The following is a 12,714-nucleotide window of genomic DNA, read 5'->3' as shown; positions in this document are numbered from 1 at the left end:
TCAAGTCTCGTTTATCACATGATGCGAGTCACGTAGTCGGTTCTGTTGTTAAATACCCCCTCACTCACCCAACCGCTCCACCACTGCGCCTCAGCCCTGCGGACAGAAAGTCTCGCTTCTTCGAGTATCAAAAGACCAGTGCTGTCTGCAACACGCTAAAAATATCTTTGGCATTTTTTTATGTTGTTAAAACTTTGTTGAGCCAAGTTTGATCTTAACCAGACACGTCGTATAGACAGTTTAGGTTGGATAGAAGCAACCCTTAAGAGCCCTTATATATCACCGTGTTTAGCGTCAAAAAGTTTTGAGCGCATTTCGCCCACGATGTCCGCCAACACGCAGCAGAGCAAGAGCTGTCCCATTCCCACGCGCGTGCTGCACCTCAAAGACTGGTCTCAGCTCCCAGACTGCTACAGTCAGACCCCTGGAGGAACACTCTTCTCCACCACACCAGGGGGTAAGACTGTGTTTTATGATTATACAGTTTGTTTGTTTTTATTTTTGTAGGTAGGTGAACATGTATTTTGATGAATATTGTTTTTTTTTGTTTTTTTTTTTATTCTGCTAGGGGGAAAAACTTAACCCAGATCTTAGATGGTCTCCCAGTGTGGTCTGTTTGTTGGTTTAGGTGGATTTTGGGCACTTGTCAGGTTGGGAGACCAACTTTAACCAGCTAACCCAGCTAAGACCAGCAAACCATCTTGGGAGGGTTTAAACTGTATGTTGTAACACATTTTGCCATCCCCCATCACTTCATTTTTTTTTTTTAATGTTGACAATAATAAAAAAATAAATAAATAAAGAAATAAATATGGATGGAAAGTAAGCAAAAGCAAAATAAATGTAAAAAAACGTTTATCTTCAGACTAATTTCTAGTTGGTTAAACTAATGGTGTTACAACTCACTATTTTAAGCAATTTGAAAGTACTTTTTTTTTTTTTTTTTAGCTTGACTTGCATTAATACATATGATAGACCTATATATTAATTAAATAAAGCTATATTTTATTTTATTTTTTGCATTAAACCAGGGGATGTGCATGTATTTTAACACAAGTAAATGAAAAATAAAACCTCTGTTTATGTTATTAAATTGTAATGAACTGAGATGTTGTGTGCCAATGAATTGTTTCACTGGTACAAATTCTTGTTGCTACACAAACGTTTGTTATGCACAACAAGTTAATCATTGATGGCAGACCATCTGTAGCAAGATAGCCCAACTGCCATGCTTCTTATGTAACAATGTCTGATTATCTGATTTACGACTTGCATGTCCCCAAAATGATACTAGGCATCGAGTTAATCTAATCATGTGAAAAACAAACACTTGACCCTTTTACTTTCTGGGCAGGACCCGCATGTTTCTCAATCTCCTTTGTCCCTCGCTAGAATATCTTTCGCATGTGGCTGTAACTGTAGCACATGCCAGAGGAGGAGGCAATTCTTAGAAACACCCCTCCTCCTCCACAGCTGTTGTGGATTTCAGGAATAACAGAACTCTATGTGCTCTGAAATATGGGTTCATTGGGGCCACTGTATCATGGACAGCTCCCTCACCGAAGAATGAAAAATAACAGATCAGAATCATGTGCATACATGTTTATGTACATGCATATTTATAACTGTACTTGCTCTCTATAAATAGACCAACTGTGAATGTCTGCCAAAATGTGTACAGATTGCATTTCATTCCACAACCAAAACAAAGAAATAAAGCTTGTTTTTTAGGACGTTTTTTTTTTTTGGACATCATGACACCCCATAATTCCCTCGACATTAAAGGAAACTACATTAATTATGAATATATATAGTTATTTAAAGTACTTAATTAATTTTGATTTAATTAAAAAATACAAAAGTATAATTTCAGGGAAATTATCACAATAAAAAATTATAGTCAAGTGCAAATATAATTATAGTAATAGTGCAAAAATAGACTTCATTTCTTTATACAAAATGTAATTTCACATTTTTTCCTGTTGATATTGGGGTGACCGGGAGTGCTTTTAGTCTAAACAGATTGTATACTTAGGCTATATTTAATCATGGTGCATTATGAAAACTTCATCTTTCTTGATATCTAAGATGTTGAAGAGCAGCTGAGCAAAACATGCCTCAGCAGTTCAAAGTCTTGCAGAAACTGTTGGATGGGTTGGATGGTCTCCCCGCATTCCACTTGCCAGAGCAGCTTCCAGTTGTGTCCACTGTTCGTCCAACCCCGTCACCATCTCCGTCCACACCCTGCCCCTCCCCCTCCTCTCTCAACCCCCTTTTGTCCAGAACACATTGCACTGAATAGCAAAAGTTGCGTAACATGTTTTTCAGCCACTGTTAGGTACAGTATAGCTTCAGAGACTGTCAGACTAACAGTTCTCAAGTCAGAAAAAATCTAACCAGGGCTAGTGAAGTGTGTTCACAACTTCTCTTAACATGAGGTTAAACTCTGCTACATCGTGGTGCCCCCGTGGCTCGGCTCTGCATGCTCATGTGCAGACGTGCTCAAATTTCCTAGAACTAAAATGGGAGGTGCTGAGTCCAGCAATTCAGTTCACCCCATTTTCATTGTGGGAGCTTGAGAGCTTCTTTTCACTTGCAAAATGTCAAACATTTGAGTCTTTGTTTGCTGTCCAATAGCATGGGCGTGTTAAGTGGCACATCGAGTTAGTTGCTGTCTTTCTTTTATTTTGTTAAATCAATTAGAATTGCCGTTTGTTTGGTATAATCCCAAGAAATCCATATGTTTGACTTCAAAGCCACATTTCAATGACTGTTTTTGAGTGCTAAAACATTTGACTTGAATCCTAGTTTTTTTCCCCCTCACACGTGGTAGTCTGCAGCCTAGAATGTAAATATGTTTTTCTAGCCATCCGATTGGTCGCTATAATATATGTCCTGTCCCTCCTCCAGGAACTCGGATCATTTATGACAGAAAGTTCCTCCTCGACTGTAGGAACTCTCCAATTGCCCGGACTCCACCCTGTTGTTTGCCCCAGATTCCTGGGGTGACCATTCCTTCACACCATCCAATGTCCAAACTGCAGGAACTCAAAGAGGAGTTGGAGGAGGAGAAGGGTCTGGCAGGTAAAGTTGCTGTCTGCTCCAGAAAATGAAAGGAAAGAAAAGGAAAGAAAACCTGTTCTGTGATAACATTTCCAGGAAACATTAAGCCCTCAGGTTTCTCCTGAAATAAATTACAGTATATTCTGTACTCTTTGGAAAACAAGGTTCAATTGTGACTATATAGAGCCTTTAAGCCAAAAATCTTTCATGTTTAACAGGTTAATTTTTTTTTCTAGTGAAAAGTATGTTTATGATCTGTTTAATTCATAAAATATCATAAGATATTTTGGAAGAATGTTTGTAACCAAGCAGATCTCGCCCCCCATTGACTACCATAGTAGGTAAATCATTACTATGGTAGTCAATGGGGGGGCGAGATCTGCTTGGTTACAAACATTCTTCCAAATATCTTCCTTTGTGTACAGCAGAACAAAGAAATTTATAAATGATGAGAGAATTTTCATTTTGCCTTAAACTATCCATTTAAGGCTCTCTATAAAACCTTTTGTTAAGAGTTCACTCCAGTTTGCTTGGATTTTCAAATTTCCCTGTTCAAATGCCTCAAAGAACCTTATTTGTATTTCTTTTCTTTTTTTTTTAGATGACAACCAGTTTGAGATGGACATTTGAGTCTTTCATCTACCTCCTGTGGAGAACTCTCTATTTTATCTGTCAGGATGATGCTGCTTACCTCACAATCAGCGGACATCACATATTCACCAGATTAACAGGCTTTTTAATGAGCTAAACACCCAAAGGGTGTCTTATTCTTTTGATTAAAAGTACTTGTTCAACGTTTACCAAAAAAAAAAAAAAAAACATGATTGTAAGTTGCGATATTTTAAAGTTCTTTATTGTACATATGGTACTTTTTACTTTTTTTTTGTAGCATTACGTTACGTGTGAGCCGGGACAAAACCATTGCAAAATCTCTAATTTCTGAGCATTATATCTCAGCAAACATTGTTGATTGTTTAATGGTAAAGGCTGACTAAATGCCAAATGAAAGTTTGTTGCATATGTTTGGTGTTTCACTTGGACAAGCACATCAGAACATAGATGTACACCACCGTGTCCCCTCAGGGTTTTCCTGGTGTTTCATTTGCCTGGATTTCCTCAGGTTTTATTATTTTGATTGAAATAAAAAAAAAAAAGAAAACAGAAAAGAAAATACTTGTCTTTTGATCAATTTAGAGTTTTTGAGAAAATTACATATTGGAAAACTGCATTTATCTTGGTCTCAAAACTTACACAACTCACCGACAAAAATCATGGGAGCTCCCCTCTACTGCTAACTAGATAAACTAGATTTGCATTTACAGAAGGAAATGCCAGGGCTTTATAACATATGCCAGACATTATGTTAGTAATGTTATGAATTATGACTGAACAAAATACTAGAAGATATAATTGGACCTCATGGACAAAAGATGTACACTACTGTTCAAAAGTTTGGGTTGCATTTATTTAATACAGTAAAAACTGCAATATTGTGAAATATTTCAGACAATTTCAGTGTGTCTATGTTTATATATTTTATAATGTAATGTCAGCAAAGATGAATTTTCAGTATCGTTACTCCAGTCTTCAGTGTCATATGATCTTTCTGAAATCACTCTAATATGCTGATTTACTGCTCATCAATATCAAAAAATAGTTGTGCTGCTTAATATTTTTGTGGAAATTGTGAAAAAAAAAATCTCAGGATTCTAGAAAATTCAGCATTGTTTTGAAATAGAAGTCTTTTGTAACAAATGCATTTACTGTCACTTGTGATCAATTTAATGCATCCTTGCTAAACATGTATTCATTTTAGTTCATTTTGAACAGTATTGTATCTGGTCAGCATGCTGGTAGATGGTGTACAACTACACACCATGCCATGCCACTTTTGGACTCCCTTCTATGTTTTAAATTAAAACTCACTCAAAGTCCTCTGAATATTATCAGCTCAATGGAAAAACATTCTGGTATTGGAAAAAAGTTTGCTGCTGCTTAAAACAGAAATTCAAGTTCTAACAAAAGCAGAAATGAAAGATGCATGTGCTGCAGTAACTTTTCTTTTCACAAGTTTGGAACAACAAGCTGCTTTATCCATGCATGTTCCTCTAAGCTGCATTCCACAACTATTACTGTCAGGATTAGATACAAACTGGCCCAGTTTAACCAATGACCTATTCTACATTTATTGGCCAGCTACCTTGACTGAACTCTCTCAACCTTTTAGTACAGTAAAAGTGTTAGATCTTAAATTTCTTTTAGACACTCTCATCTCTTCAAATGCAAACTTCAGGTGGATGGTTCAACTTCATTATGGAGATTGAACGCAAAAGCATTAGACATACAATAGACATCTTAAAAATCAAGTTTATTTCTTGAAATTTGTCCAAGACACTGGAGGAATGTGTATCCAGTGTTTTGAGAAAGAATCATGTTACAATTACCTGTGTGTATGTTGAGGTATAGTTTAATCACTATTAAAGCCACTCTTAAATATCTAACAATACAGGAGGAAATCTCCTTAAAAGCAGTAGAGGGGAAAAAATAAAAAATAAAATAAAAATAAAATAAAAAAAAAAGTCATCAAGACTTGCCACCAACATTTTAATGGACAAGCTTACAATCGTTTAGAAATCCCTTTTCATCTCACCTTGAAGCCATGCAACTTTGCAACACAGAGCACAGGTGACAGGAAAAAAATATAATCTAGAAACACTAAAGAAAAATGAACCAAAACTGTTTATTTTGAAAGCATTTTGAAAGCTCTGAGCCTAGATGTGATAGACACAGCCATGATGTAAAATACAACCATACAATACATTAGAATCAAAAAGGTACCAAAAAGTACAGTAAAAAAATAACACTTCCATCTCTGGAAATGTAAAAAGGACACAAAAAAACAAAACAAAAAAAAATAAACAAAAAAAAAATTATAAAACAAATGACAAGTGACATTTGCACCCCCCCAGTTCCTTATGTTTTCTGTACAAAATGAAGCAGAAGTCCAGATTCTGCCAGCTTCCAAAAGTAAAAGACCCCAATGTTCACTGTGACCAGACGGCTGGTTCCTGCTCGGTAGCTTTACGACCTTTAAAGAGAAAACACTGAGACTTAGTTGCTTTAAACCACATTTACTATACGTGTATTTTGTATTTATAAAAAAAAAAAAAAAAAAAAAAAAAAAAAAAAGTGAAGTGAAGAGATGGGGCCTATCATGATCTACCACTACAACCCTACCAGATCTCGAAAACCCTCCCCAAACGGATTCGTTCTATCTGCCTTATAGTTCGGCTGGGTAAATGGAGATGAATTGGTAATGGAGCGACACAATCAAATTAACCTTACCATGAGTGGTGGGAAAAAATAAAAATTCATACCTGAACTACACATGATCAGTATGGCTTGTAGCTACTCTGGTGAGCCCCACGTCTTGGAGTTTTTCCATAGCTTGTATTGCCCTGGTCTAGGGGGGTAAGAGAAGAGCAGAGAAAGGAACTTGAGTCCCTCGTATTCACAAGAACCCAACGGGGACGGTGGGGAAACCCCAAGGTCAATCAGTGCTTACTATAGTCATATCCACCGCCGTAGTAGCCTCCAGAGTAATCGTAGTTGCCGTAGCCTCCGTATCCACCATATCCACCGTAACCTTGCTGTCCTCCGTAGCCGTAACCCTGGTTGCCGTAGCCTTGATTCCAGTAGTTGCTGTAGCCCTGATTCCAGTTCTGACCCTGGCCTATAAAAACGAAACAAACTATTTTAAACACAGCATATCTGTAAGTAAGTGACTTAAACCATGAAGCAACTGATCTCTACTTAAGCTTTGGATTTGAAATTAGCCAAATGTTTTACGATGGATTAAATCTGAAAACTTCCTATGTATGGAAAAAAAAAAATATCTGCATGCAAGCAATAATAAATTCTGAATGAGACTGTATTCGTATTACAAATGTTTAATACTTAATTTATAAGACATTCGGATATCAGTAGTATGTTTGAACTAGCCTGAATTTGAATCATATACAGATGCACAAGGGCAACTGCACAGAGTTGTTTTGCTGTTGTAGATCAGTGCATGTTTGATAAGCAGTCGTTATCTGGTCTAGTAAACTTTACTCAGACTAAGGCAGCCTAGAGTTTGAGTGGCAGATGAGAGTCCAATAGGAGATAGACATTCAGCTTTACTAACCTCCACGCCCCCTTCCTCTTCCTCCAAAGCGACCTCCGTACTGCTGCTGCTGGTACACTTCCTTAGGCTGTGCAATCTTAATCTCGCACTGGGAGAAAGAAAAAACAATTGAGTGAAAAATGAAAGAGGAGTCATAACAGTAAAACATCTGCACATAACAATACCATTAAAATCAATACTGAAAATAAGTAGATTACGGAATATGATAAGAACATTGTATAATCTTACATTACATTGATGGTAAGTATAAATGGATAGCACAATGTCAAAATCTGAAAAACTCTAGATTTATCACAAGTATCAGTAAATTCAAGGTGAATGTCACACTGGAAACACTCACAAGGCCTTCTTTTCCATTCGTGTCCTTGGTTCCACTGACGTTGTGATATTTCTTTTCCAGAACTTTCTTGACAGCATCTTCCTCCTTGAAGGTAATGAAGACAAACCCTCTCCTCTTATTTGTCTTTGGATCCATTGGAAGTTCAATAGTCTCAATCTGTAGTGACAAACAAAAAAAAAACAAAAAAAAAAGATTAATCAAATGTACAGGTTTAAAATGCGGAAGCAACAACTACAGACAATGTGCAAAAAAGACAAACAAAAGTCTGTGCAAATATTGAAAGAGAATTGGCAATATATACTTGATCATTCCTTTAATTTTAAAAACACAAATGAATGCATATTTCCAAAGTAAAACTTGAGATTGTAATTGTACACATTTTTTCAGCAGGCCTAAAATAAAACAAATTAAAAACCTAGAAAAGGAACAACTCCAATACCTCGCCAAAGGCACCAAAATACTCGCGGATCCTCTCTTCCGTAGTTTCAGGGTTCAGTCCACCAACAAAGATCTTCTTAACAGGTTCTTTCTTCATTGCCATCGCTTTTTTAGGGTCAATCTGTCGTCCATCCAGTCTGTGCTCTTTTTGTGCTAAAACCTGTGCAAAGAAAATAAATTTCTGAGTCTTCGATGGTTAACTACATCACAAGACTTTAGGTTTTCCTAAGCACCAAAGCTTACCTTATCTACACTAGCTGGCTCTTTAAAAAGAATAAACCCAAATCCTCTTGATCGTCCAGTGTTGGGGTCCATTTTAATGGTGCAGTCTGTCACCTCTCCAAATTTAGAGAAGTAGTCTTTAAGATCCTTTTTACTAGTGTCCCAGCTGAGCCCCCCAACAAACATTTTCCTGAGGAAACGAAGCAGGAAAAAAGGGTGAGACCAGGAGGGGGCGTGGTAGCGCAGATTTCATAATTTCCCAATTTCTTGCATTAAAAAACCCACTTTCTATTAATAAACGCAAATAAAAACGGCAACACAATACAGATGCGCTTTAAGCACACAAAAATATAGAAACGCTCGCCCAAGGAAACAACAGTATGCAACAATGAATTTTAAAATGCCTCTTTATGCTAAATTCACCAAATTCGCCCATCCCCCTACAAAAGACACATGGCGCCAACAAAGACGGAAGGAACAAAGGATTTTATGTCCGAGCATTTAGCACAATTATTCCACTAACATACCCCGCATCTTCCTCTCCTTTGCTCGCGTCAATTTGCCCGCCGTCCGATGCACCATTTTCATCCTCATCCCCGGCCGTTTCGTCCGCACCGGCGTCTCCCTGCGCCCCGGCCTGCGCATTCCCGTTGCCCTCCTCGTACTGCCCGGCTCCGTTCAGATCATCTTCGCCCTCGTGGCCGTTTTCTGAGGTTTCCATATACTGCTGCTCGGCGTCTGACATGGTGGTAGTTGAATGTAAAAACCTAAAACTGCAGAAAATGTGAAACGGTTACAAAAGGAAGCGCCTTATATAACACATATGCACCTCCATTTTGAACAGCGGCGCTTGCATTCTCATACGCAACAAGAATGTAAACATATCGTTGTCCTAATTCATAAATACACAGCTTTACTGTCCTAGAATTAAATATGAGGATTAACGCAACTAAATAAGCACACTGGGACTAATAATTTCATCATTTGCTCGTAAATACTTTACCTTAAAAGCAGCAAGTGAAAAGTCTCCGTGGAACGCTTTCCGCGGTGTGGGCCCTTCCTTATTGCGCCGACAAGCGGTTGGTTTTATATTACTGGATGGAAGATAAAGGAATTTTAGTAAGGGCAAATTTGATTGGATGGCTTTGAACGCCTATCATTCTACCAACCAATTAAATATGTCTTTTACACGTCACATAAATCCTCCCCCAAACGCGCTTCTTCTGAACCTTCGTGTCGAGTGGGGGAAGAAGTCTTTGTTCTTCTCTGATTTATAAACATGTTGTTGACCACTTGTAAATTAAGTATATATATATATATTTTTTTTCGAAGCAGTCTACAAAGACGACAATGCAAGAAACCGTGCCGTTTGTGTTTGTAATGCTTAATCAAAATAATAGTACGAAGACGTTACAGCTACGTTACATCATTTGCAATAGACATTTGATTCATTAGCATGCTAACATTCATTTTGTTGTCGAGATCGGATAATTATCTCAATCTACTGAGTTATTCACATTAAAAATTGATTGTGAGTTTATCGCTATTAGAAGGGTAAAATGTATTTAAAAAAAATAACACTATTTTATTGGGAGATGATGAATATGTAAGAATAGGCCTTCTACTGTTGTAGTAATCGACCGACAGAAAGATACTGTAAATGTACAATTTTGTCTTACATTTAAATTAAACATGACAATTAAATATTTAGACAAGAAAATATTTAGCACAAAACAAGGGTTAAATCAGCATTGTTTATAAACTACACTTTATTTTATTACATAGATCGAATGATATGGAAAAAAACAACCAAAATAGATCAAGACAGTAACTTGTTGGTAAATTCTTGTTGCTTGAAAAACAAATCGGTCTAGGCAGTAGTAGTTGGCTTCACTACTGTTCCATCAGATATTTTGGGCTTATTAGGGTTATTATTCATCAGCCAGTCAGCAAGCCATGTCTGTAAAGAAAAATGATACAGTACAAAAATAACTGAGTAAACAGCGTATAGATAAATAACAAAACCAAGGCGCAGTTGTTCAAAAAGTTTAATTAGAATCAGAATGTCTCGTATTTGTAAATCCCATGTCTTGTAATCCATTTTACTATAGTGCCAGTTTTTCAAAGCAACATTAGATTGGATCACTAACAATGGGGCTACAGGCTACAGGCAACAGATAAAATGTGATCCCATGCTGACTGTTATAAGTGTTTTTATTTGAAGAGAGAAATTAGCACAATAAATCAATACAGACATCCCTTTGCATTTTCAGTTACAGCCAAATGCCTCATATGACCCACAACAAAAACAAGAAAAATAAGGAATAAGGGATGAAACATCTTTTAACTGTTTCAAATGTAATTACTATACAGTGATAAATGACAGCTTGTTAGATATCGATAGCTGTTGGGGTTAAACAAATGCAAAATATAAATATATTAATTATTAATATTTATTATTGTATTATTTTAGCCAGTTTTAAAGTGTTTGTTCCTGAAATCCATCCAGAATTAAACCATCACCTGGGATCAGGATAATCCATATTTCTTTGGATCAAAGGTATCCCAATTCTAAAAAGTTTGAACAATACATACTTAAGGTTTGATTAAGATCAAAACCATGATTGGATTATGTGATCTAATCTGATTTCAGCTTACTTTTTTTTCTTCTTTTGAACAACCCATTTTCAAGATTTGATCCAATCGGATAGCTGAAATCCGTTTGAATTTATTGAACAACTGGGCTCAGGGTGTCAAAGAAAAGGAAATTGGAATTACAGTTTTTGGTGAAGAAATGATTCACCCAAAAATGAAAATTCTGTCATTTTTTTGTCCTCATGTAATTCCTGTAGTTTCTTTTGGGAAACAAAGCATTACATATTTTAAAGAATCTTTTTAGAATTACTTTAATACTTTTATAAAAAGACTTACAAAGGGGTCCACTGGCTTTTTCTTGCACAGCTCTGTCAGTCCAGTGAGAAGTGTTGGGCTGACATACCGGCTCAGATAATCTTTGGCAGCATCTCCCATAGGAATGGGTTCAATCACAGCTGAAATAGATGACAAATAATAATAAAAAAACATTTTTTATGCTTAAATCTTCATTAAACTTTAGGGTTAGATTCACTCACAGTTGGGAAACATGAACCTGATCTCCCTCTCAGCAGCAGAGAAGGATTCACTGCCATGCACAGCATTCCGCAGGTCACATGTGCCCAGTCTCGCCCTCAGACTGATGGTGACATGTTGATGTGGACCCAGTAGTGTATTTTCCAGAAAGAGGAAAAAAAACATGATTGATTTAGTCATTGCAATGAACAATAGCTTTGTAAATTATTAGCCTCAAGTGCATAAAATCCAACAAAAGTATCCATTTATTTGGCCAGGAGTTTGAAAGGAACAGAAAATGGTGCAGTGATAGTTGTCCCAACAGTACATGAGAATTTAGCTTCATAAGTCATCCATTTTATTATTAAACCACCTGCATAGAGAGAGATTCATTCAATGACATTCATTACCAGTCGGGATGTGTCTCTCTAGCCTTTATGCTGCTGACTGGTCCCATTATAGCTTTCCAGGTGGCAATAGCCTGGTGTCGGGCCAGTGCTAGAGCAACAACCGGTCCTGAGCTCATGAAGGCAGTCAGATGGGGAAAATACAGCTTCCCATAATGCTCAGCATAGAAATCACTGCATTGCTCTGGACTCAGCTGAAGACGCCTTTTCTGTTAAATAAGAAACACAAGAAAGCAAATATTCTGCAGATACTGTTTTTTTTTTTTTTTTTAAATCCAGGCTGGCAACAAAATATGAGACGTCAGTTGATAGTATATTTCTGCTGTGGCTTAAAACTGAAATCACATGATTTCACCAGCCTCATAGTGTAAAGTAGTTGCATCAGACATCACGTGACTGTCTTGTGCTTCCAAAATGACAAATTTAGCGATTGTCTATATTCCAGAAACCATCTTATGCATCACGTAAAATATTTAGTACAAATGTGCTATCTTTCCACTTACGTACCTGCAGAATTGTAAATCCAGACTGAAGAATAACGTCCTCTATTTCGTCAGTTTTGTGGATGGCATCAGGTTTGATTAAAGCCAAAGTTCTCTCCACGAAGATACGAGGTTCTGGCATCTGTTTTTGAGGACTGTCGCTCTCCATTACTTTAAATCAGCTAGTTTTACACAATTTCACTGCAATTATTGGACTTTTTCACGGTTAAATTCTAAGTTGTTTGAATTGGCAAGGCTGCATTTCTCAATTATATAGTGCAAATAGTCAGTTACCAAAATACAAGCAAAATTAACACGATTTTCTTACCTACAATATATAAAAATAGTTATTTCATTTAGGCGCCTGTATCATGTCGCGTCCTATGGGAAGAGTCGTGTTTGTTGTCCTTGTTGCTAGGTTACAGTTGCATATATTACATTAAGATGCAGTAGCGCCCTCTAGTGGCT

The 12,714-nt window shown here is 36.9% G+C and overlaps 3 protein-coding genes across 4 annotated transcripts; 1 reads left to right on the top strand and 2 right to left on the bottom strand.

The window, feature by feature from the left end:
- Positions 1–60: 60 nt before the first annotated feature.
- On the top strand, positions 61–4,234 carry eif4ebp3l (eukaryotic translation initiation factor 4E binding protein 3, like). Its single transcript, XM_048176927.1, has 3 exons — positions 61–457; positions 2,911–3,084; positions 3,665–4,234. The coding sequence occupies exons 1-3, from the start codon at positions 325–327 to the stop codon at positions 3,691–3,693; spliced, it is 336 nt and encodes a 111-aa protein (XP_048032884.1). The 5' UTR covers positions 61–324; the 3' UTR covers positions 3,694–4,234.
- A 1,182-nt stretch (positions 4,235–5,416) lies between these two features.
- On the bottom strand, positions 5,417–9,362 carry hnrnpaba (heterogeneous nuclear ribonucleoprotein A/Ba). Of its 2 annotated transcripts, XM_048176254.1 has the most exons (9): positions 9,253–9,362; positions 8,777–9,022; positions 8,271–8,439; positions 8,029–8,187; positions 7,590–7,745; positions 7,250–7,337; positions 6,629–6,796; positions 6,441–6,526; positions 5,417–6,151 (listed from the first exon to the last, which is right to left on the bottom strand). In XM_048176254.1, exons 2-8 carry the CDS (start codon positions 8,992–8,994, stop codon positions 6,456–6,458), a joined length of 1,029 nt encoding a protein of 342 aa, XP_048032211.1. In that variant the 5' UTR covers positions 8,995–9,022; positions 9,253–9,362; the 3' UTR covers positions 5,417–6,151; positions 6,441–6,455. The 2 variants fall into 2 exon arrangements, with proteins under 2 accessions (XP_048032211.1, XP_048032213.1); XM_048176256.1 differs by lacking the exon at positions 6,441–6,526.
- A 638-nt stretch (positions 9,363–10,000) lies between these two features.
- Positions 10,001–12,669, bottom strand: nme5 (NME/NM23 family member 5). The gene is made up of 6 exons (XM_048176258.1): positions 12,575–12,669; positions 12,272–12,428; positions 11,768–11,973; positions 11,381–11,481; positions 11,181–11,299; positions 10,001–10,209 (listed from the first exon to the last, which is right to left on the bottom strand). The coding sequence occupies exons 2-6, from the start codon at positions 12,413–12,415 to the stop codon at positions 10,120–10,122; spliced, it is 660 nt and encodes a 219-aa protein (XP_048032215.1). The 5' UTR covers positions 12,416–12,428; positions 12,575–12,669; the 3' UTR covers positions 10,001–10,119.
- Between the last annotated feature and the right edge of the window lie 45 nt (positions 12,670–12,714).

This window comes from Megalobrama amblycephala, linkage group LG23 (assembly GCF_018812025.1).
Source record: "Megalobrama amblycephala isolate DHTTF-2021 linkage group LG23, ASM1881202v1, whole genome shotgun sequence".
NCBI classification, from domain to species: Eukaryota; Metazoa; Chordata; class Actinopteri; order Cypriniformes; family Xenocyprididae; genus Megalobrama; species Megalobrama amblycephala.
The sequence above is the reverse complement of the archived record's forward strand: the minus strand, read 5'-3'. Positions and strand labels throughout refer to the sequence as shown.

Bases quoted from the DNA above. Each gene is read 5' to 3' on its own strand.
- eif4ebp3l (XM_048176927.1), top strand. From the start codon at position 325: ATGTCCGCCAACACGCAGCAGAGCAAGAGCTGTCCCATTCCCACGCGC. The intron at 458-2,910 runs GTAAGACTGTGT...TCCCTCCTCCAG, and splicing joins CTTCTCCACCACACCAGGGG to GAACTCGGATCATTTATGAC. The intron at 3,085-3,664 runs GTAAAGTTGCTG...TTTTTTTTTTAG, and splicing joins GGAGGAGAAGGGTCTGGCAG to ATGACAACCAGTTTGAGATG.
- hnrnpaba (XM_048176254.1), bottom strand. From the start codon at position 8,994: ATGTCAGACGCCGAGCAGCAGTATATGGAAACCTCAGAAAACGGCCAC. The intron at 8,188-8,270 runs GTAAGCTTTGGT...TTCTTTGCACAG, and splicing joins AGCCAGCTAGTGTAGATAAG to GTTTTAGCACAAAAAGAGCA. The intron at 6,527-6,628 runs GTAAGCACTGAT...TTACCCCCCTAG, and splicing joins CGGCGGTGGATATGACTATA to ACCAGGGCAATACAAGCTAT.
- nme5 (XM_048176258.1), bottom strand. From the start codon at position 12,415: ATGGAGAGCGACAGTCCTCAAAAACAGATGCCAGAACCTCGTATCTTC. The intron at 11,482-11,767 runs GTAATGAATGTC...TGTCACCATCAG, and splicing joins AGAGAGACACATCCCGACTG to TCTGAGGGCGAGACTGGGCA. The intron at 11,300-11,380 runs GTGAGTGAATCT...CATCTATTTCAG, and splicing joins CAGGTTCATGTTTCCCAACT to CTGTGATTGAACCCATTCCT.